Source organism: Amphibalanus amphitrite, unplaced genomic scaffold (genome assembly GCF_019059575.1).
Source record: "Amphibalanus amphitrite isolate SeventyFive unplaced genomic scaffold, NRLGWU_Aamphi_draft 001952F_arrow, whole genome shotgun sequence".
Lineage (NCBI taxonomy): Eukaryota > Metazoa > Arthropoda > Thecostraca > Balanomorpha > Balanidae > Amphibalanus > Amphibalanus amphitrite.
In genome coordinates, this window is record NW_024883445.1 from 6,648 (window position 1) to 30,140 (window position 23,493).

At 56.2% G+C, this 23,493-nt stretch overlaps 1 protein-coding gene across 1 annotated transcript; it reads right to left on the reverse strand.

The window, feature by feature from the left end:
- Nucleotides 1-23,366, reverse strand: LOC122375900 (the record flags this gene model as incomplete). The annotated part of the gene is made up of 5 exons (XM_043355477.1): nucleotides 23,231-23,366; nucleotides 20,424-20,582; nucleotides 2,712-5,263; nucleotides 1,982-2,680; nucleotides 1-1,749 (listed from the first exon to the last, which is right to left on the reverse strand). Coding segments are annotated over exons 2-5 (5,148 nt in total), but the record flags the coding sequence as incomplete, so codon positions are not given.
- Nucleotides 23,367-23,493: the final 127 nt, after the last annotated feature.

Below are 23,493 nucleotides of genomic sequence, written 5' to 3' on the forward strand. Positions count from 1 at the left end.
CACCAGAGGGAGGCGCGGCAAAAACAGCGTCTCGCCACGCGCGACTCCACTGGCGATTCGCAGCTCGAGCACGTTGGGCGCGGCGCGCAGCACCGTGCACAGCGTGCCGTTCACGACGCGCGGAGCGTCGAGGTTGCGCATCAACACGACCGGGGCGCCGACCTTGACCTGAAGTCGATGCGACGGCATGCCCGACACGTCGATCGCGTTGAGCACCTCGGTGGGCACCGGAGGCCCGTGATCCTCGTTGTCGTCGTCACTGATGGTGTCGACGCTAGCGTACGTGACTGTTTCGCCGGGCAGAAGGGCCAGCGCGGCCTCATTCGCCCTGTCAACGGTCGCATTTAGCGGCGAGAGGATGGCGCGCTCATGCAGCCACTCTTCATCACGGTGTCGCCCGGCCATGTCAGGGAAAATGCGATCGACCAAGGCGGCGAGACTGCGCGCCGGACTGACCACCAACTCGGGCACCTGCACCGAGTCCGGCTGTGCCACGACGGGCAGCCGGCCGTCGCCGACGCGCAGCAGGAAGTTGGCGAACTCACCGGCCTGATCGTCGCCGTTCAACGCCCGCATGTTGGTCGCGAGCTCCATGGTGTCGATCCGAGGCCACATGGGCGATGACTTGAGGCAGGCGTCAACAACCTCTGCGCGCCCGCCGCGCTTCACCACTGGCAGGATCTGTCTCCAGTCGCCAGAGAGCAGCGTCAGAACGCCGCCAAACAGCTCTTGCCTGTCGCGGACGTCTTGGAGAGCCCGGTCGACCGCCTCAGTGGCGCGCCGGTTCGTCATGGCCGCTTCGTCCCATACAATGAGGCGACAGCGGCGAAGGTAGTCGGCCTCGGGAGAGCGGCGATCAATGCCGCAGACGTTCTCGTTGTCAGGATGCAGCTGCAGAGGGATCTTGAACCGATGATGGGCAGTCGTGCCGCCCTCCAACAGGCTGGCTGCGATGCCGGATGTGGCCACTGCAACTGCCACGTGTCCCCGGCTGCGCACCTTGGCCAGCAGCAGGTTCTCCAAGAACGTCTTCCCGCAGCCGCCTGGAGCTTGCAGGAAGATGACACCCGACTCGTCATTGTCCAGCCGTCGCAGCACCTCGTCATAGACGGCGCGCTGGTCATCCGTCAGACGCGGCTCGTCGCGCTCAACGCGATCGGCCAGAGCGGCCGGGTCGTACTCGGGACCGCCGGGCGGCTCGTCGTCGTCGCCATCGGCGGCGGCGGCGGCGTCCGGCACCGGCGGCACCGGCAGTCCGTACTCCGCCAGAGATCTGCCGCGCAGCCGGCGGAGAATGCCAGCGATCTTCCGCAGCGCCTGCTGGCGCACTTCGTCCTCGGTGAGACCACGTCTGCCAGCCGCGCGAGCGGTGCGCTGACGGCGAGCGATGTCCTCGGACAGGGCGTCCGCGAACCTCATCCACAGCGCCATGGGATCGCACGTAGCCTCTCCCTCGATCAGAATCAGAGCGAAGAGGAAACGCAAACCACCTGCAAAGCGCGTCACACTCGCCTCCTCCAGTGCGCGCGCCCAGTGCGCTCCGTCCTCGAGCAGCCCCAGTGCGGAGCACGCCTCGCGCATGGTGGCACACACGCGGCCATCGACCGTGCGGAGGTGCTCGTAAGAGCGCGGACCTCGGACGCTGTGAAGGAGCAGGCGAAGAAAGAAAACTTCGCCCGCGCGCGGCGTCGTGGTGTACACGCGCGACAGAGTCTCAGAGGCAACCACGCCCGGCACCTCGGGGTGAGGCTGGCCACGGACGCGGCGTTTCCAGTGGGCCGGACGGGCGTCTGCGCCCGGCCGCGTCGCACCTGCCACGTGTAGTATCGCGGCACCTCTGGGTAGAGGAGTGTCGCCGCGAACGCGTCACGCTGGCACAGCTCAAAGAAGGCTGTGAGCATGGATGGATTAGCCTGCTCGCCCGCGATGACCGCTTCCAGGTTTTCGTCGCCGCGGAACACGACACGTCTCTCGTCGTCACCGAGATGCAGCTGCAGCCGCTGGACCGGCGGATGATGGACGTGGACTGGTCGGTCGAGCAGCCGCCACGCTGCCTCCATGGATCCAGGTACCGGCTGTTCTGATACTGGGTCACCTCGTCAACCACGCCGTCGGGCTGCACGGCGAACATGATCCTATCCGAGCCCTTGGTGACGTACTTGATGCAGTAGCGGATCGCTCCCATCGCGTGCGTGATCAGCTCGACGTTGACGTGTGAGTCCAGCGCGCGAAGGATGTGCGGATTGTAGGGAACGATCCAGCGGTTGTCGATTTCCACACCGCGCCGTCCGGGCGTCCGCGCACGTTGACCGCCGTCCTCCGGCGCGCGCCGCCTGTACTTGGGATAGCTGCGCTCTGGCAGCTCTGTGGCCTCCAGATACGGGCGCGGATAGCCGACGCTACAGCGGCCGTCCTTCATGCAGACCGCCTGCGGGTTCAGCGCGCCGCACGGACCATGCACCATCTTGGTGCAGACGATCGCGTGCAGTTCCGGATCGGTCTCGGGATCTGGCAGCTCAGCGCACACGCACGTGTCCACGTCTTCGGCGCGAGGTTTGTCGGCGGGCACGACCCACAGCAGAAGGTGAGCGTGCGGCAGGCCACGCTTCTGCCACTCAATCGTGTGCAGAATGGCCCGCTGTCGACCCAGGATGCCGCCCCGCAGCTGCTTCAGCAGCGCCTGCAGCTTGAGGTCAAAACACCTGACTGACAACGTCAGGGTGGTCGCACGGCCGATCGTAGTCGCCCGGCCTCTCTCCCGGGTAGAGGGTGCGCAGAGTTTGCTCAATCTCTGGCCAGGCCGGGTTGCACGTCACGGTGATGAAAAAGTCGGCGGCGCCAAAGTCTCGAACGTAGCAGAGAGCGTCTTGTAGTTTGGCCATCATGAAGCGCGGACTACTCGTTACGGATGCCGGCAGCACCACGCGCCGTCCGACGGCTCGGCCGTGCTCCTCGCCGTCAGCCAGCGCGTCTCGCACGCCGCGGATGGTCTCGGCGCGGAAGCCGTTGAAGCCGTCCTGGTTCGCGCGCACATACGACAGACGACTCGACTCAGCTTTTGCCTCAGTGTCCACCAGGTACTGTTGAAACAGCCGGCCCCCTCGCGGAATGAGATTGAAATGACCCGGTCGGAAGCGCATGTGGAACGCACCATACTGACGGATTGTGACGCCGCGCTCGGCCTTCAGCTCGAGCGACCACCCGTCCGTGCCGCGCGGGTGCAGCAGCACATAGAGCAGCGGGTCGTACTGGCGGCTCAGTTCGTCGATGCGGAACAGTTGTCCGCCGCGCTCGCGAACGACGATGTCGCGCCGGCCCCCCATCTCATTGGGCATCAGGACCGCCACTTCGCGACCGATCGGTAGATTGAACCGGCGCTCGTGCTCCGACAGCGGCCGGTGTTCGGCCGACAACACGATCCGGCAGTTCGGCACACCGCGCGCCATCAGCAGAGCCGGCTGGAGCGCACGCACGTAGTTGTTGTGCTCGTGCAGCATGCCCAAAAGGATGTCGAGAACGGCTCTGTCGAGGCCGCCACACATGGTGGCACGTCGCGCGGTGGCCTCGTCTGCGTCGAGGAAATACACCTGCATGAACTGCTCCTCGCCGCCGCGAGCGGGCAGTAGAGATCCCATACGATGACACACGCTACCCTGAACGGTGAAAGCCGCGTGATACGCCCCGTCGTGTCGGACGACGTTGCACCCCATACTGGCCAGCTGGAAGGCCGTGTTGTAAGCGCGAATTTTGCCCCGAAACTCGTCATAGAACGCCGTGCCGGGGGTCATCAGCTCCACCATCTCGTCCGGCGGCGGGGGATGGAAGTCAAGCTGCACCTTGCCCTGATGGCAACAGGCGCCTGCGGGCTCGGCACGCCAGCGCAGCGCTCCACAATGGGCACAGACGGTGTCCATTCGGCCCAGCTGCATGCCAGCCGGCGGCTCGAACTCGGCGGGGACATAATTGCGAGCCAGCAGGTGCTGGTCGCCTCGACGACGGGCGGGCGCGTCCACCGGAGCCTGTCCATCAGCGCCCCCCACTGCCTCCGCGTCGTGCGCATCGGCCGCGGGCTGGCGGGCCGCTGCGCCGTCTGGCGCATCGACCGCTGCCGCCTCCACAGCGTCTACAGCATCATCGGGCGTGTGGGGCGCCTCCTCTCCTACAGCGCCGCCCACTGCCTCCGCGTCGGGCGCATCGGCCGCGGGCCGGCGCGCCGCTGCGCCGTCTAGCGCATCGACCGCTGCCACCTCCACAGCGTCTACAGCATCATCGGGCGTGTGGGGCGCCTCCTCTCCTACAGCGCCGCCCACTGCCTCCGCGTCGGGCGCATCGGCCGCGGGCCGGCGCGCCGCTGCGCCGTCTAGCGCATCGACCGCTGCCACCTCGACAGCGTCTACAGCACCATCGGGCGTGTGGGGCGCCTCCTCTCCTACAGCGCCGCCCACTGCCTCCGCGTCGGGCGCATCGGCCGCGGGCCGGCGCGCCGCTGCGTCGTCTGGCGCATCGGCTACTGTCGCCTCGACAGCATCTACAGCACCATCGGGCGAGTGCGTTGCCACCTCTCCTACAGCGCCGCCCACTGCCTCCGCGCCGGGCGCGACGTCCGCGACACCGCCCACCACCGGCGGTTCAAACGCAGTCGGTGGTGCGATCGGCTGATCCGCCACACCAGCAGCAACAGGTGGCTCAAGACCTGCGCCGTCTCTCCCTGTCCTGACCTTAGTGCGAGCCGTAGCCATTCTCTCACGATTGCGTCGCTGACGCTCGGCGAGCTCAGCCTCCGATTCACGCTCCCTCCTAAGTCGATGACGCTCCCGGTCACGCTCGCGTCGCGCGGCAGCGATATCCGCGGCAAGGATGACCGGCGGCTGGGCCCCCGATGGACCGGGAACCGGCACTGCATCGACTACCGCCTGATGGGAAGGGCCCGCGCCACCTGTCTGATCTCTTTGTCTAGCGCGCGCCAGAGCCTGGCCTTCACGTTTACGTTGCAGGCGAAGAAGTCGCTCAGCCTCAGTTTCTCGCTCTCGGGCGAGGCGACGACGCTCGCGATCACGCGCCCGTCTCGCGGCCGCGGCGTTCACCGTCGGATCTACGGACTGACCGTTACGTTGACCGTTTGCGGGTTCAGCTGCATCGCCATCGACCATCAGACCGTCAGCGCGCCGTGCCACCGTCTCCGGCGCTGGCCCCGGAGGGTCGGCGGCGGTCGGGCGACTCGGCGACGTTGGCGGAGGTGTTTGACCCGACATTGCGAGCAATTCTGGAAATGGAACAAAGGAACGGGATTACAATCGGAATCTGCTAGGAGGAGGCAAAAGGGTAATACTGTTTGAAATTGTTTTAACGGACTTTCACTGGATAGTGGGTAAAAGTTATTATTGGTCCCGTTCGATGGGCACACATAGGTTTAAAACAGACAAAAATCAGGTAGCCATTTTTCGCAACACATCAATCAAATTTCTAAATATCCAGCACGTGACGCACAACTTGCCTATTCTCATATGTAAAACATAGCCAATAGGTACACTTCCTCTTCCAAAGAAAAACTACTGTTTTAGAGCACTGTCCCATATGGGGCTAAGCGAGAATTTACCCACGCCCTGGTTTAAAGACGGATTGCACACTCGAATTTCGATCGCTTCTCTAACCACACGGCGACCCCATGTCGGCTCCACAGCTGCAGTGCTGGCCTGCCTCGGGTCGAACTGCCGCCCACACTGTAGCCATTCAAAGCATTTAACCAAATCCATCAGGCACTACTACCACATGACTCACCCCAGTTCAAATGGTTAAAATTCAAAATTCGGGTCGGGTCGGGTCGGGTCGGGTCGGGTCGGGTCGGGTCGGGTCGGGTCGGGTCGGGTCGGGTCGGGTCGGGTCGGGTCGGGTCGGGTCGGGTCGGGTCGGGTCGGGTCGGGTCGGGTCGGGTCGGGTCGGGTCGGGTCGGGTCGGGTCGGGTCGGGTCGGGTCGGGTCGGGTCGGGTCGGGTCGGGTCGGGTCGGGTCGGGTCGGGTCGGGTCGGTCGGTCGGTCGGTCGGTCGGTCGGTCGGTCGGTCGGTCGGTCGGTCGGTCGGTCGGTCGGTCGGTCGGTCGGTCGGTCGGTCGGTCGGTCGGTCGGTCCTGCTGACCGATATCTTTTTCAAGATCACATTAGTGCCTGCAATCCACAACTACCACGCCTCTGCCATTATCAATTTTTTGTTAGAATATTATTTTTTACCACACCTCTGCCATTATCAATCTTTGTTAGAATAATATTTTTTAAGCTTTTCATTTAAACTCAAAGCATTTAACCAAATCAATCAGGCACTACGGGATTACAATCAGAATCTGCTAGGAGAGGGCACATGGGTAATACTGTCTTATCAATAGACAAACACCAAACACAATCCATCTGCCAGCGTCAGTTCTTTATGTTAGATTATAATAATTTTATAATTTTAATTACAGATTTAAGTATTTAGTTATAACAGTCTGGCGCACTACCACAATGCTGCTAGCCTGAGTTCAAACACAGAGATGAATTTCAAATTCAAGCAATAATTTAGCACCATAGCAGCCACCTTTGCAATGATATATCAATTCTTTATTAGAATGTTATTTTTAAGCCTTTCATTTACATTCAAAGCATTTAACCAAATCAATCAGGCGCTACTACCACATGACTCATCCCAGTTTAAATAGTTAAAATTCAAAATTAGTTGAGTCGAGTCGAAAAACAACAGGTGGTCCTAACTTCGCTCTTTCAAGAACATTATGCAATCAGCTGACAGCTGATTGCAGCTGTTGCTATATCAACACTGTTTACAGATGTAATAAAGGTAGAAAAATAGCCAACAACTCACATCTAGCACCTAGCCCCTAGAGAACATCTACTGTGCAACCTACGTTTCAATGACGGATGCAGTCACACACTGACATATAGATCGAAAATGTCATGTTTTTCCTGCTATCACTGCCTTATGCAACCTCCAAACACTGAAGAAATTCAGTAATTTAAGAGAGAAAAGAAAAAAAACTCATCCTCCAAGTTCCAAAAGTGACACCACACATCAAAACTCACAATACATTTTACACAAACATTTTATGTACCAAACCACCACCCCGAGCAAGGTAAGGTTGAGTTATGTTAGGTCAGATTTGGTCAAGACAGGTTACGTTCTGCAAATTTAAATTAGGTCCAGCTTCTATAGCAACTGATGACTGACTGGAGAGAACCAAAATGTCTCCTGTCTAACAGGAAATTTTTGCACAAATGTGCCAAAAAAAGAACAGGCAGCCCTATCTTTGTACTTTGAAGTAAATCATGCAGTTAGCTGAGCGCTGCAGCTCCAACTACCTTTTCCACCCTTTGCAAAGCACAAACTGAATGAATTCAGGCAATAAAATATGAAAACATCCTTCTAAGATTGGAAAATAACATCACGCATTGATACTCACAATACTTTTTATTTAAAAAAAATATTTATGACTCACCTGACCATACGCTGGGCCAAATAAGGCTTAGTTACATTGGGAATGGCAAGGTCATATTAGAAGGGAAGGGTTCAGCTTTTGCATTTCTGCTGACGCCACACCTGTTCTGTTGGTTTTATGCACATTTAGAGCCCTGGGTTCAGAGGGCGGCTTTAAATGTCTCCTGTCTAACAGGAAATTTTTGAACAAATGTGCCAAAAAAGGAGCAGGCAGCCCTATCTTTGTACTTTGAAGTAAATCATGCAGTTAGCTGAGCGCTGCAGCTCCAACTACCTTTTCCACCCTTTGCAAAGCAGAAACTGAATGAATTCAGGCAATAAAATATGAAAACATCCTTCTAAGATTGGAAAATAACATCACGCATTGATACTCACAATACTTTTTATTTTAAAAAAAATATTTATGACTCACCTGACCATCCGCTGGGCCAAATAAGGCTTAGTTACATTGGGAATGGCAAGGTCATATTAGAAGGGAAGGGTTCAGCTTTTGCATTTCTGCTGACGCCACACCTGTTCTGTTGGTTTTATGCACATTTAGAGCCCCGGGTTCAGAGGGCGGCTTTAACCTGCTAGGTAACTGCTTTTCAAGTTCCTAACATCACGTTTCACCATCACCATATTAAAAAAGTTCAAAATGTTTTAAGCAGCAGACTAATAAAAACTGGCAAAAACTAAACTTTTGCTTCAAATTGTTTCATGAGGCAAAATATTAGGATAAATCACTTCAATTAAAGGCAATCATGCACGCGCCACGTTAGCCGCGCCACTTGCATTTTTCGTAATAAATAAGCCTTTATGCACCAAAACCACCTTTGAAAAATCATCCCAGTAATTAACAACAGCTCTCAAGGTCAATTGGCATTCATATGTAATCTTAACACCCTCCAAATTCAAAATGTTTTATCTAAATCATTGTGACGCATCCACCACCAAGCTCACCTCGGTCCAAACACAACGGCCGATTTAGTGATGAATATTAAGCGTATTAAAAGAAATGCCTATTTGAAGGAGTTCATGAATACTTTGTTACACAGAAATGCTTGCCATATTTTTCTACTTTTTTAGAGCTAAACTATGTCTTACTTTGCAGTCCCTCTATCGTATTATGGTATGTAACTATAGTGACGCAGTTTGCTCTCCGCAGCTGGAGCAAACATTTGTCGAACCCGGTTCTGACGGAAATCGTACGATTAGAGATTTTCGAGTCCTACTTGCAAAATGTTTTACCTATTATTTGTATCATGTTTTTCGATCGTCCCTCAATCAATTCCACCCTCTGTCGGCCCCAACTTACCTGAATTTTTGGCGAGTCCGGGCTCGTCCGGTGACGAAAACCGGCCGATCTAGTACGGGCGGACGCCGGCGCCGCGGCCGAGCAGACGGCCCGTCACGGAAGTTGCAGACGGGAGATGATCGGCATAAAGCGCTCGTGTATCTCGGCAGCATCGTGTATTGAGAAAAAAAAGACGATTTCACGATTTATAAATGCGTTACGCTTATCATATGTACATGCACATTGCACACCGGCGCCGGGCCGGCCGGTGGAATTTTCCAGCCGTCGGCCGGTAATTTTTCTCCGGAACGGAGGGACCGCCATCGAGTTTGTCACGTGAATCAGCCGCATTCCTGTGTGGCGCGCAATGCTGAAGAGATATGTGTTTCCGCGGGTATCTCGCAGGCCCTAACAGGAAAAGCTCGCTGCAAAAACTCAGCGCTTCAAAAAACCCGCAATCCTACTCAAATGGATATTTAAACAAGATATCTTGGCTCGCTCCGCGTCGCTTTGGCAATCAAAGTATGAGGGAGAAAATTTGGGATCGATTGGTGTTCGTCCCGTGTTAATCGGACGTCTAGAAGCTTAGATATTCACGAAAAACTTGTTGAACTTGCAAAAGTACTTGGTACTTGCTTGGTACTTGCCAAAGTACTCGGTACTTGCCAAAGTACTTGGTACTTGCTTGGTATTTGCATAAGTACTCGGTATTTGCCAAAGTACTTGGTACTTGCTTGGTATTTGCATAAGTACTTGGTACTTGCTTGGTACTTGTAAAAGTACTTGGTACTTGCTTGGTACTTGCGAAAGTACTTGGTACTTGCACTCGCCCCCCCCCCCCCCCCGTTCCCCCGACTCTACTCCCACACCTACCCCCTCGGGATAATTCCGGGTTCGTCGGGTAGGAAAACTTGCCACTCTACCCCCTCCCCCCCCCACACACACACAGAGCCATTTGGTATCGATCGGTGTTTATCCCGTGTCAATCGGTCGTCAATAAGCCGAGATATGCACGGCGAATTATTTCAATCGGCGTCGATCAGAATCTTCAGAACGGAGGGACCCACACTCATTTCTGGCCGTATCTCACTTTTCCGAGATGTACGTCAAACTACGTATTTAAAACTACATATTCTAAGGCCGAATCTTCAAACTGGGGGTACCTCAGACCGTGGGAACGACTCGGCTCAGCACTGCCGCACGCGCATTCAGCGGCGGGTTGTCGATTTTTCGAGTGTCGGCTGCCGATCTCCCGAGAGCCGGCCACCTGTCAGCCGCCGCTCGGCTCTGTGTTAAGCATATGGGGACGGCGAATTTCTCCCGGAGGGAAGCACCTCGCTCACAAAAGCACGTGAATCAGCCGCATTCCTGTGTGGCGCGCAATGCTGAAGAGATATGTGTTTCCGCGGGTATCTCGCAGGCCCTAACAGGAAAAGCTCGCTGCAAAAACTGAGCGTTTCAAATAACGCCAAATCCTAGTCAAATGGATATTTAAACAAGATATCTTGGCTCGCTCCGCGTCGCTTTGGCAATCAAAGTATGAGGGAGAAAATTTGGGATCGATTGGTGTTCGTCCCGTGTTAATCGGACGTCTAGAAGCTTAGATATTCACGAAAAACTTGTTGAACCTGCCAAAGTACCTGCCAGCTTGCTGTATCACCTGCTACTTGGTAATGTACTGAAAACTTGCTAATGTACTGAAAACCTGCCAAAGTACTTGGTATTTACTTGCCTAAATACCGCAAAGAACTTGTTCCTTTCCGACGTTTAAATCAGACGTCTTTAGTCGATCAAAGACTTTGCGAATTTGCCTTGGTCTCAGATAATTTTGATTTGTTCCAATGAATTATTTGTAATTTGAATTATACTTGTTCCCAATTTGTATTTTGTTTCACCTACCTATCATTTCTAACTTGTTTTAGCGTCCTACCTATTAAGCGATTACACATACGTAGAGAGTGCCGGTGGGTGGTTATAATGCAATACCCTGCACGGTGAACAGCTTGCGAGTTTTACAGCGGTGCGATTGCTGGGGCTTATCGCTGACAGAAAAGGGTAAATACAGTAAATACAGATGGCTGTGTTGGATCCCTTTGCTTTTGCCCAACATTCAGCGTTGGAATTGTGGCTTTACCGTCCCTCTTATCAAAGTTATCTAACTTTTTGTAGCTTCGTCAGGTTAGACACGACGCGCGTGACCTCTGGCGGCCGCTGGCGGAACTACCGCGCACGGCCCGCACACGGGCCTGGCGGCCGCCAGTGGAACTACTGCGCAGGTGGCAGCACCTACCCGTGGAGAAGCGGCTGGCAATCGGCCGCCCCACTCCCCACCCCGCCCCCACCCAGCTGGCCGCCAGACCGTGGGAACGACTCGGCTCAGCGCTGCCGGCCGCTGGACGGGGAAACCCCGCCCCGCCGCCCGCCGCCCAACACACTGCCGCCGGGCCGGCCGGTGGAATTTTCCAGCCGTCTCTCCGGAACGGCGGCACCCCGCTCATCTTCGCACGCGCATTCAGCGGCGGCTTGTCGATTTTTCGAGTGTCGGCTGCCGATCTCCCGAGAGCCGGCCACCTGTCAGCCGCCGCTCGGCTCCGTGTTAAGCATATGGGGACGGCGAATTTCTCCCGGAGGGAAGCACCTCGCTCACAAAAGCACGTGAATCAGCCGCATTCCTGTGTGGCGCGCAATGCTGAAGAGATATGTGTTTCCGCGGGTATCTCGCAGGCCCTAAGAGAAAAAGCTCGCTGCAAAAACTCAGCGCTTCAAAAAACCCGCAATCCTACTCAAATGGATATTTAAACAAGATATCTTGGCTCGCTCCGCGTCGCTTTGGCCATAAAGAGATTCGGGAGAAAATTTGGGATCGAATGGTGTTTTTCCGGTGACGATTGGACGTCTAGAAGCTTCGATATTGGCGAAAAACTTGCTGAACTTGCAAAAGTACTTGGTACTTGCTTGGTACTTGCCAAAGTACTCGGTACTTGCCAAAGTACTTGGTACTTGCTTGGTATTTGCATAAGTACTCGGTATTTGCCAAAGTACTTGGTACTTGCTTGGTATTTCCATAAGTACTTGGTACTTGCTTGGTACTGCGAAAGTACTTGGTACTTGCACTCGCCCCCCGTTCCCCCGACTCTACTCCCACACCTACCCCCTCGGGATAATTCCGGGTTCGTCGGGTAGGAAAACTTGCCACTCTACTCCCCCCCCCCACACACACACACAGAGCCATTTGGTATCGATCGGTGTTTATCCCGTGTCAATCGGTCGTCAATAAGCCGAGATATGCACGGCGAATTATTTCAATCGGCGTCGATCAGAATCTTCAGAACGGAGGGACCCACACTCATTTCTGGCCGTATCTCACTTTTCCGAGATTTACGTCAAACTACGTATTTAAAACTACATATTCTACAGCCGAATCTTCAAACTGGGGGTACCTCAGACCGTGGGAACGACTCGGCTCAGCACTGCCGCACGCGCATTCAGCGGCGGCTTGTCGATTTTTCGAGTGTCGGCTGCCGATCTCCCGAGAGCCGGCCACCTGTCAGCCGCCGCTCGGCTCTGTGTTAAGCATATGGGGACGGCGAATTTCTCCCGGAGGGAAGCACCTCGCTCACAAAAGCACGTGAATCAGCCGCATTCCTGTGAGGCGCGCAATGTTGAAGAGATATGTGTGCACGCAGCTATCTCGCAAGCCCTAAGAGAAAAAGCTCGCTGCAAAAACTCAGCGTTTCAAAAAACCCGCAATCCTACTCAAATGAATAACTAAACAAGATATCTTGGCTCGCTCCGCGTCGCTTTGGCCATAAAAAGATTCGGGAGAAAATTTGGGATCGAATGGTGTTTTTCCGGTGACGATCGGACGTCTAGAAGCTTCGATATTGGCGAAAAACTTGCTGAACTTGCAAAAGTACTTGGTACTTGCTTGGTACTTGCCAAAGTACTCGGTACTTGCCAAAGTACTTGGTACTTGCTTGGTATTTGCATAAGTACTCGGTATTTGCCAAAGTACTTGGTATTTGCTTGGTATTTCCATAAGTACTTGGTACTTGGTACTTGCGAAAGTACTTGGTACTTGCACTCGCCCCCCCCCTTGTTCCCCCGACTCTACTCCCACCCCTACACCCTCGGGATAATTCCGGGTTCGTCGGGTAGAAAAACTTGCCACTCTATCCCCCCCCCCCCCCCCAGAGCCATTTGGTATCGATCGGTGTTTGTCCCGTGTCAATCGGTCGTCAATAAGCCGAGATATGCACGGCGACTTATTTCAATCGGCGCCGATCATAATCTTCAGGACGGAGGTACCCACACTCATTTCTGGCCGTATCTCACTTTTCCGAGATCTACGTCAAACTACGTATTTAAAACTACAATTCTACAGCCGAATCTTCAAACTGGGGGTACCTCACTCACAATCGCACGTGATTCAGCCGCATTCCTGTGAGGCGCGCAATGTTGAAGAGATATGTGTGCACGCAGATATCTCGCAAGCCCTAAGAGAAAAAGCTCGCTGCAAAAACTGAGCGTTTCAAAAAACCCGAAATCCTACTCAAATGAATAATTAAACTAGGTGACTTGCTTGCTCCGCGCGCATGATTGGGCCACAGGAGATTTGCAGCAGCCAAACGACGGGATTAGCCAATTCGAGCAGTGAATGTTTATGTGAAATCTAGCAGCAGCGATTTACCTAACTGGGCCAGGGGACAGGTCACAGTAGTTGACATGGCGAATCATTCTGACATGAATTCAGAAGGTTGACAGCGGTAATGCTGGCGTGCTAAGCTACGCTACAAAAACCGCCCTGTGTAGGCAGCATGCTCAGTAGGAGAAAAAGAGCAGTGAAGTAGAAGTAGTGTAAATGTAGCGTGCTGCTATGGCGATACACAATAGGAAGGCCGATTAGGAAACAGAAGTAAGCAAAGTGTCAAAGCGGCATTAGGCGACACACTGACCGGATTAGACACAGTCAGAATGACTTGCTGGGATTAGCTGGACTGGTCTGGTCCGATTGCCTGGCAGAGCTTATCGGATCCGGGGTTTGTTGGCGTCAGCTGCGGCTGCTGGCGGCAGCCGGTGTCGATGACTGGCGGCCCTGCTGGTTAACTGCATGGTGGCGAGAAATGTAGTCAGGGACACGGCATAAGGAAGTCAAAAGGCTCGGAGTCTTAGCCAGGCATAGTTCAGGGTCGCCGTGCCGAGGTGATGGATAGATTGAAGGTTTTATAGGGAACATCAAGGTCGGCTCCGCACACTGAACACAGCCTGTTACCAGGGTGCACTGTCGTGGAAGTGCTCCGAGCGCGCACCCCGCCCTTAACACGTTTTTAAAGTAACTTTGAAATATGATTTAAGCACAATGAAATGAGTTAAGCACACTGAAATGTCAATGTCAGCCTCCTGATGAACTTACGTTAACGATGTCAAACTTTTAGTATAACGGTTAAGGGCCCGTTACGTCAGCGCGTACCGGCATACACTCACTCACGCGCAATCATTCACCACTCCAAATACCCACAGCACCGAAAGGGTTAAGCACAGGATGCAGATGCAGCCACGCACTCACTCACTGGCACCCCCCGACGTAAGACTCGCCCCGCAGCGGTTTAGACTCCCCCTATCAAGGGGTGAAGTGTCCGATCGATCACACGACACGGACTTCAGACGTTCACACGTCTGAAAGGGGGTCTCACAACCGACAGCGACGCGCCTAACAACCGTCACACCTGACAGTTGACACAGTTACAGTCACGCACACATTCGCACACGGACTCACTCACTGACACGCTCAGACGTAAGACTCGCCCCGCAGCGGTTTAGACTCCCCCTATCAAGGGGTGAAGTGTCCGATCGATCACACGAAACGGACTTCAGACGTTCACACGTCTGAAAGGGGGTCTCACAACCAACAGCGACGCGCTAACATTTCCAGACTAAAAAATCCCAGCACACGGACCACCAGCCGTACCACACGACTGACCACAGGAGTATCTGACCGCTCTTGGACGCCGCCGCCTGACTATACTTCCGATAACGTTTAAAGATTACGGCCGATGACGCACCCGCTTCCTAACGCCCAATACGATTGGCCGCAGCCTACAGTTGGCCGTCGACATTGACCACCCGGACAGACAGAGTGGCCCTCCCACTCAAGGAGCAAGGGCTTCCTCCGGCCACTCCGGGCTCAACGTCATAGCAATTGGGTGAAGGACGGCACAACGCGGGGTACATCCGATCGTCGCTCGACAACCGAACTAAGATAACGCCCCATAACGCACCCGTATGACGCCCGATCCTGGCGCGCGCACCTCACAGAACCTCTCTGTATACGACATTCCGCGTCCGATGGTTGTGCGTGGAAAGCACCTCGACTGAATCAAAGCTGCCTACGCGCGAGAGAGCCACGTAGAACTGGCCATGAGTGAAGGCCGGGGATGGCAGATATATGCCCACGCGTCGCTTAGTCTGCCCTTGGCAGCGATTGATGGTCATGGCGAATGACAGCTTGACGGGGAACTGACAGCGGCGGAATGGTCGGCCGATGCCGGAATCGACAGCGCTCACCACCAGAGGGAGGCGCGGCAAAAACAGCGTCTCGCCACGCGCGACTCCACTGGCGATTCGCAGCTCGAGCACGTTGGGCGCGGCGCGCAGCACCGTGCACAGCGTGCCGTTCACGACGCGCGGAGCGTCGAGGTTGCGCATCAACACGACCGGGGCGCCGACCTTGACCTGAAGTCGATGCGACGGCATGCCCGACACGTCGATCGCGTTGAGCACCTCGGTGGGCACCGGAGGCCCGTGATCCTCGTTGTCGTCGTCACTGATGGTGTCGACGCTAGCGTACGTGACTGTTTCGCCGGGCAGAAGGGCCAGCGCGGCCTCATTCGCCCTGTCAACGGTCGCATTTAGCGGCGAGAGGATGGCGCGCTCATGCAGCCACTCTTCATCACGGTGTCGCCCGGCCATGTCAGGGAAAATGCGATCGACCAAGGCGGCGAGACTGCGCGCCGGACTGACCACCAACTCGGGCACCTGCACCGAGTCCGGCTGTGCCACGACGGGCAGCCGGCCGTCGCCGACGCGCAGCAGGAAGTTGGCGAACTCACCGGCCTGATCGTCGCCGTTCAACGCCCGCATGTTGGTCGCGAGCTCCATGGTGTCGATCCGAGGCCACATGGGCGATGACTTGAGGCAGGCGTCAACAACCTCTGCGCGCCCGCCGCGCTTCACCACTGGCAGGATCTGTCTCCAGTCGCCAGAGAGCAGCGTCAGAACGCCGCCAAACAGCTCTTGCCTGTCGCGGACGTCTTGGAGAGCCCGGTCGACCGCCTCAGTGGCGCGCCGGTTCGTCATGGCCGCTTCGTCCCATACAATGAGGCGACAGCGGCGAAGGTAGTCGGCCTCGGGAGAGCGGCGATCAATGCCGCAGACGTTCTCGTTGTCAGGATGCAGCTGCAGAGGGATCTTGAACCGATGATGGGCAGTCGTGCCGCCCTCCAACAGGCTGGCTGCGATGCCGGATGTGGCCACTGCAACTGCCACGTGTCCCCGGCTGCGCACCTTGGCCAGCAGCAGGTTCTCCAAGAACGTCTTCCCGCAGCCGCCTGGAGCTTGCAGGAAGATGACACCCGACTCGTCATTGTCCAGCCGTCGCAGCACCTCGTCATAGACGGCGCGCTGGTCATCCGTCAGACGCGGCTCGTCGCGCTCAACGCGATCGGCCAGAGCGGCCGGGTCGTACTCGGGACCGCCGGGCGGCTCGTCGTCGTCGCCATCGGCGGCGGCGGCGGCGTCCGGCACCGGCGGCACCGGCAGTCCGTACTCCGCCAGAGATCTGCCGCGCAGCCGGCGGAGAATGCCAGCGATCTTCCGCAGCGCCTGCTGGCGCACTTCGTCCTCGGTGAGACCACGTCTGCCAGCCGCGCGAGCGGTGCGCTGACGGCGAGCGATGTCCTCGGACAGGGCGTCCGCGAACCTCATCCACAGCGCCATGGGATCGCACGTAGCCTCTCCCTCGATCAGAATCAGAGCGAAGAGGAAACGCAAACCACCTGCAAAGCGCGTCACACTCGCCTCCTCCAGTGCGCGCGCCCAGTGCGCTCCGTCCTCGAGCAGCCCCAGTGCGGAGCACGCCTCGCGCATGGTGGCACACACGCGGCCATCGACCGTGCGGAGGTGCTCGTAAGAGCGCGGACCTCGGACGCTGTGAAGGAGCAGGCGAAGAAAGAAAACTTCGCCCGCGCGCGGCGTCGTGGTGTACACGCGCGACAGAGTCTCAGAGGCAACCACGCCCGGCACCTCGGGGTGAGGCTGGCCACGGACGCGGCGTTTCCAGTGGGCCGGACGGGCGTCTGCGCCCCGGCCGCGTCGCACCTGCCACGTGTAGTATCGCGGCACCTCTGGGTAGAGGAGTGTCGCCGCGAACGCGTCACGCTGGCACAGCTCAAAGAAGGCTGTGAGCATGGATGGATTAGCCTGCTCGCCCGCGATGACCGCTTCCAGGTTTTCGTCGCCGCGGAACACGACACGTCTCTCGTCGTCACCGAGATGCAGCTGCAGCCGCTGGACCGGCGGATGATGGACGTGGACTGGTCGGTCGAGCAGCCGCCACGCTGCCTCCATGGATCCCAGGTACCGGCTGTTCTGATACTGGGTCACCTCGTCAACCACGCCGTCGGGCTGCACGGCGAACATGATCCTATCCGAGCCCTTGGTGACGTACTTGATGCAGTAGCGGATCGCTCCCATCGCGTGCGTGATCAGCTCGACGTTGACGTGTGAGTCCAGCGCGCGAAGGATGTGCGGATTGTAGGGAACGATCCAGCGGTTGTCGATTTCCACACCGCGCCGTCCGGGCGTCCGCGCACGTTGACCGCCGTCCTCCGGCGCGCGCCGCCTGTACTTGGGATAGCTGCGCTCTGGCAGCTCTGTGGCCTCCAGATACGGGCGCGGATAGCCGACGCTACAGCGGCCGTCCTTCATGCAGACCGCCTGCGGGTTCAGCGCGCCGCACGGACCATGCACCATCTTGGTGCAGACGATCGCGTGCAGTTCCGGATCGGTCTCGGGATCTGGCAGCTCAGCGCACACGCACGTGTCCACGTCTTCGGCGCGAGGTTTGTCGGCGGGCACGACCCACAGCAGAAGGTGAGCGTGCGGCAGGCCACGCTTCTGCCACTCAATCGTGTGCAGAATGGCCCGCTGTCGACCCAGGATGCCGCCCCGCAGCTGCTTCAGCAGCGCCTGCAGCTTGAGGTCAAACACCTGACTGACAACGTCAGGGTGGTCGCACGGCCGATCGTAGTCGCCCGGCCTCTCTCCCGGGTAGAGGGTGCGCAGAGTTTGCTCAATCTCTGGCCAGGCCGGGTTGCACGTCACGGTGATGAAAAAGTCGGCGGCGCCAAAGTCTCGAACGTAGCAGAGAGCGTCTTGTAGTTTGGCCATCATGAAGCGCGGACTACTCGTTACGGATGCCGGCAGCACCACGCGCCGTCCGACGGCTCGGCCGTGCTCCTCGCCGTCAGCCAGCGCGTCTCGCACGCCGCGGATGGTCTCGGCGCGGAAGCCGTTGAAGCCGTCCTGGTTCGCGCGCACATACGACAGACGACTCGACTCAGCTTTTGCCTCAGTGTCCACCAGGTACTGTTGAAACAGCCGGCCCCCTCGCGGAATGAGATTGAAATGACCCGGTCGGAAGCGCATGTGGAACGCACCATACTGACGGATTGTGACGCCGCGCTCGGCCTTCAGCTCGAGCGACCACCCGTCCGTGCCGCGCGGGTGCAGCAGCACATAGAGCAGCGGGTCGTACTGGCGGCTCAGTTCGTCGATGCGGAACAGTTGTCCGCCGCGCTCGCGAACGACGATGTCGCGCCGGCCCCCCATCTCATTGGGCATCAGGACCGCCACTTCGCGACCGATCGGTAGATTGAACCGGCGCTCGTGCTCCGACAGCGGCCGGTGTTCGGCCGACAACACGATCCGGCAGTTCGGCACACCGCGCGCCATCAGCAGAGCCGGCTGGAGCGCACGCACGTAGTTGTTGTGCTCGTGCAGCATGCCCAAAAGGATGTCGAGAACGGCTCTGTCGAGGCCGCCACACATGGTGGCACGTCGCGCGGTGGCCTCGTCTGCGTCGAGGAAATACACCTGCATGAACTGCTCCTCGCCGCCGCGAGCGGGCAGTAGAGATCCCATACGATGACACACGCTACCCTGAACGGTGAAAGCCGCGTGATACGCCCCGTCGTGTCGGACGACGTTGCACCCCATACTGGCCAGCTGGAAGGCCGTGTTGTAAGCGCGAATTTTGCCCCGAAACTCGTCATAGAACGCCGTGCCGGGGGTCATCAGCTCCACCATCTCGTCCGGCGGCGGGGGATGGAAGTCAAGCTGCACCTTGCCCTGATGGCAACAGGCGCCTGCGGGCTCGGCACGCCAGCGCAGCGCTCCACAATGGGCACAGACGGTGTCCATTCGGCCCAGCTGCATGCCAGCCGGCGGCTCGAACTCGGCGGGGACATAATTGCGAGCCAGCAGGTGCTGGTCGCCTCGACGACGGGCGGGCGCGTCCACCGGAGCCTGTCCATCAGCGCCCCCCACTGCCTCCGCGTCGTGCGCATCGGCCGCGGGCTGGCGGGCCGCTGCGCCGTCTGGCGCATCGACCGCTGCCGCCTCCACAGCGTCTACAGCATCATCGGGCGTGTGGGGCGCCTCCTCTCCTACAGCGCCGCCCACTGCCTCCGCGTCGGGCGCATCGGCCGCGGGCCGGCGCGCCGCTGCGCCGTCTAGCGCATCGACCGCTGCCACCTCCACAGCGTCTACAGCATCATCGGGCGTGTGGGGCGCCTCCTCTCCTACAGCGCCGCCCACTGCCTCCGCGTCGGGCGCATCGGCCGCGGGCCGGCGCGCCGCTGCGCCGTCTAGCGCATCGACCGCTGCCACCTCGACAGCGTCTACAGCACCATCGGGCGTGTGGGGCGCCTCCTCTCCTACAGCGCCGCCCACTGCCTCCGCGTCGGGCGCATCGGCCGCGGGCCGGCGCGCCGCTGCGTCGTCTGGCGCATCGGCTACTGTCGCCTCGACAGCATCTACAGCACCATCGGGCGAGTGCGTTGCCACCTCTCCTACAGCGCCGCCCACTGCCTCCGCGCCGGGCGCGACGTCCGCGACACCGCCCACCACCGGCGGTTCAAACGCAGTCGGTGGTGCGATCGGCTGATCCGCCACACCAGCAGCAACAGGTGGCTCAAGACCTGCGCCGTCTCTCCCTGTCCTGACCTTAGTGCGAGCCGTAGCCATTCTCTCACGATTGCGTCGCTGACGCTCGGCGAGCTCAGCCTCCGATTCACGCTCCCTCCTAAGTCGATGACGCTCCCGGTCACGCTCGCGTCGCGCGGCAGCGATATCCGCGGCAAGGATGACCGGCGGCTGGGCCCCCGATGGACCGGGAACCGGCACTGCATCGACTACCGCCTGATGGGAAGGGCCCGCGCCACCTGTCTGATCTCTTTGTCTAGCGCGCGCCAGAGCCTGGCCTTCACGTTTACGTTGCAGGCGAAGAAGTCGCTCAGCCTCAGTTTCTCGCTCTCGGGCGAGGCGACGACGCTCGCGATCACGCGCCCGTCTCGCGGCCGCGGCGTTCACCGTCGGATCTACGGACTGACCGTTACGTTGACCGTTTGCGGGTTCAGCTGCATCGCCATCGACCATCAGACCGTCAGCGCGCCGTGCCACCGTCTCCGGCGCTGGCCCCGGAGGGTCGGCGGCGGTCGGGCGACTCGGCGACGTTGGCGGAGGTGTTTGACCCGACATTGCGAGCAATTCTGGAAATGGAACAAAGGAACGGGATTACAATCGGAATCTGCTAGGAGGAGGCAAAAGGGTAATACTGTTTGAAATTGTTTTAACGGACTTTCACTGGATAGTGGGTAAAAGTTATTATTGGTCCCGTTCGATGGGGCACACATAGGTTTAAAACAGACAAAAATCAGGTAGCCATTTTTCGCAACACATCAATCAAATTTCTAAATATCCAGCACGTGACGCACAACTTGCCTATTCTCATATGTAAAACATAGCCAATAGGTACACTTCCTCTTCCAAAGAAAAACTACTGTTTTAGAGCACTGTCCCATATGGGGCTAAGCGAGAATTTACCCACGCCCTGGTTTAAAGACGGATTGCACACTCGAATTTCGATCGCTTCTCTAACCACACGGCGACCCCATGTCGGCTCCACAGCTGCAGTGCTGGCCTGCCTCGGGTCGAACTGCCGCCCACACTGTAGCCATTCAAAGCATTTAACCAAATCCATCAGGCACTACTACCACATGACTCACCCCAGTTCAAATGGTTAAAATTCAAAATTCGGGTCGGGTCGGGTCGGGTCGGGTCGGGTCGGGTCGGGTCGGGTCGGGTCGGGTCGGGTCGGGTCGGGTCGGGTCGGGTCGGGTCGGGTCGGGTCGGGTCGGGTCGGGTCGGGTCGGTCGGGTCGGGTCGGGTCGGGTCGGGTCGGGTCGGGTCGGGTCGGGTCGGGTCGGGTCGGGTCGGGTCGGGTCGGGTCGGGTCGGGTCGGGTCGGGTCGGGTCGGGTCGGGTCGGGTCGGGTCGGGTCGGGTCGGTCGGTCGGTCGGTCGGTCGGTCGGTCGGTCGGTCGGTCGGTCGGTCGGTCGGTCGGTCGGTCGGTCGGTCGGTCGGTCGGTCGGTCGGTCGGTCGGTCGGTCCTGCTGACCGATATCTTTTTCAAGATCACATTAGTGCCTGCAATCCACAACTACCACGCCTCTGCCATTATCAATTTTTTGTTAGAATATTATTTTTTACCACACCTCTGCCATTATCAATCTTTGTTAGAATAATATTTTTTAAGCTTTTCATTTAAACTCAAAGCATTTAACCAAATCAATCAGGCACTACGGGATTACAATCAGAATCTGCTAGGAGAGGGCACATGGGTAATACTGTCTTATCAATAGACAAACACCAAACACAATCCATCTGCCAGCGTCAGTTCTTTATGTTAGATTATAATAATTTTATAATTTTAATTACAGATTTAAGTATTTAGTTATAACAGTCTGGCGCACTACCACAATGCTGCTAGCCTGAGTTCAAACACAGAGATGAATTTCAAATTCAAGCAATAATTTAGCACCATAGCAGCCACCTTTGCAATGATATATCAATTCTTTATTAGAATGTTATTTTTAAGCCTTTCATTTACATTCAAAGCATTTAACCAAATCAATCAGGCGCTACTACCACATGACTCCCAGTTTAAATAGTTAAAATTCAAAATTAGTTGAGTCGAGTCGAAAAACAACAGGTGGTCCTAACTTCGCTCTTCAAGAACATTATGCAATCAGCTGACAGCTGATTGCAGCTGTTGCTATATCAACACTGTTTACAGATGTAATAAAGGTAGAAAAATAGCCAACAACTCACATCTAGCACCTAGCCCCTAGAGAACATCTACTGTGCAACCTACGTTTCAATGACGGATGCAGTCACACACTGACATATAGATCGAAAATGTCATGTTTTTCCTGCTATCACTGCCTTATGCAACCTCCAAACACTGAAGAAATTCAGTAATTTAAGAGAAAAAAGAAAAAAAACTCATCCTCCAAGTTCCCAAGTGACACCACACATCAAAACTCACAATACATTTTACACAAACATTTATGTACCAAACCCCACCCCGAGCAAGGTAAGGTTGATTATGTAGTGTCAGATTTGGTCAAGACAGGTTACGTTCTGCAAATTTAAATTAGGTCCAGCTTCTTAGCAACTGATGACTGACTGGAGAGAACCAAAATGTCTCCTGTCTAACAGGAAATTTTTGCACAAATGTGCCAAAAAAAGAACAGGCAGCCCTATCTTTGTACTTTGAAGTAAATCATGCGTTAGCTGAGCGCTGCAGCTCCACTACCTTTTCCACCCTTTGCAAAGCACAAACTGAATGAATTCAGGCAATAAAATATGAAAACATCCTTCTAAGATTGGAAAAATAACATCACGCATTGATACCACAATACTTTTATTTAAAAAAAATATTTATGACTCACCTGACATACGCTGGGCCAAATAAGGCTTAGTTACATTGGGAATGCAAGGTCATATTAGAAGGGAAGGGTTCAGCTTTTGCATTTCTGCTGACGGCCACACCTGTTCTGTTGGTTTTATGCACATTTAGAGCCCTGGGTTCAGAGGGCGGCTTTAAATCTCCTGTCTAACAGGAAATTTTTGAACAAAGTGCCAAAAAAGGAGCAGGCAGCCCTATCTTGTACTTGAAGTAAATCATGCAGTTAGCTGAGCGCTGCAGCTCCAACTACCTTTTCCACCCTTTGCAAAGCAGAAACTGAATGAATTCAGGCAATAAAATATGAAAACATCCTTCTAAGATTGGAAAATAACATCACGCATTGATACTCACAATACTTTTTATTTTAAAAAAAATATTTATGACTCACCTGACCATCCGCTGGGCCAAATAAGGCTTAGTTACATTGGGAATGGCAAGGTCATATTAGAAGGGAAGGGTTCAGCTTTTGCATTTCTGCTGACGCCACACCTGTTCTGTTGGTTTTATGCACATTTAGAGCCCCGGTTCAGAGGGCGGCTTTAACCTGCTAGGTAACTGCTTTTCAAGTTCCTAACATCACGTTTCACCATCACCATATTAAAAAAGTTCAAAAATGTTTTAAGCAGCAGACTAATAAAAACTGGCAAAAAC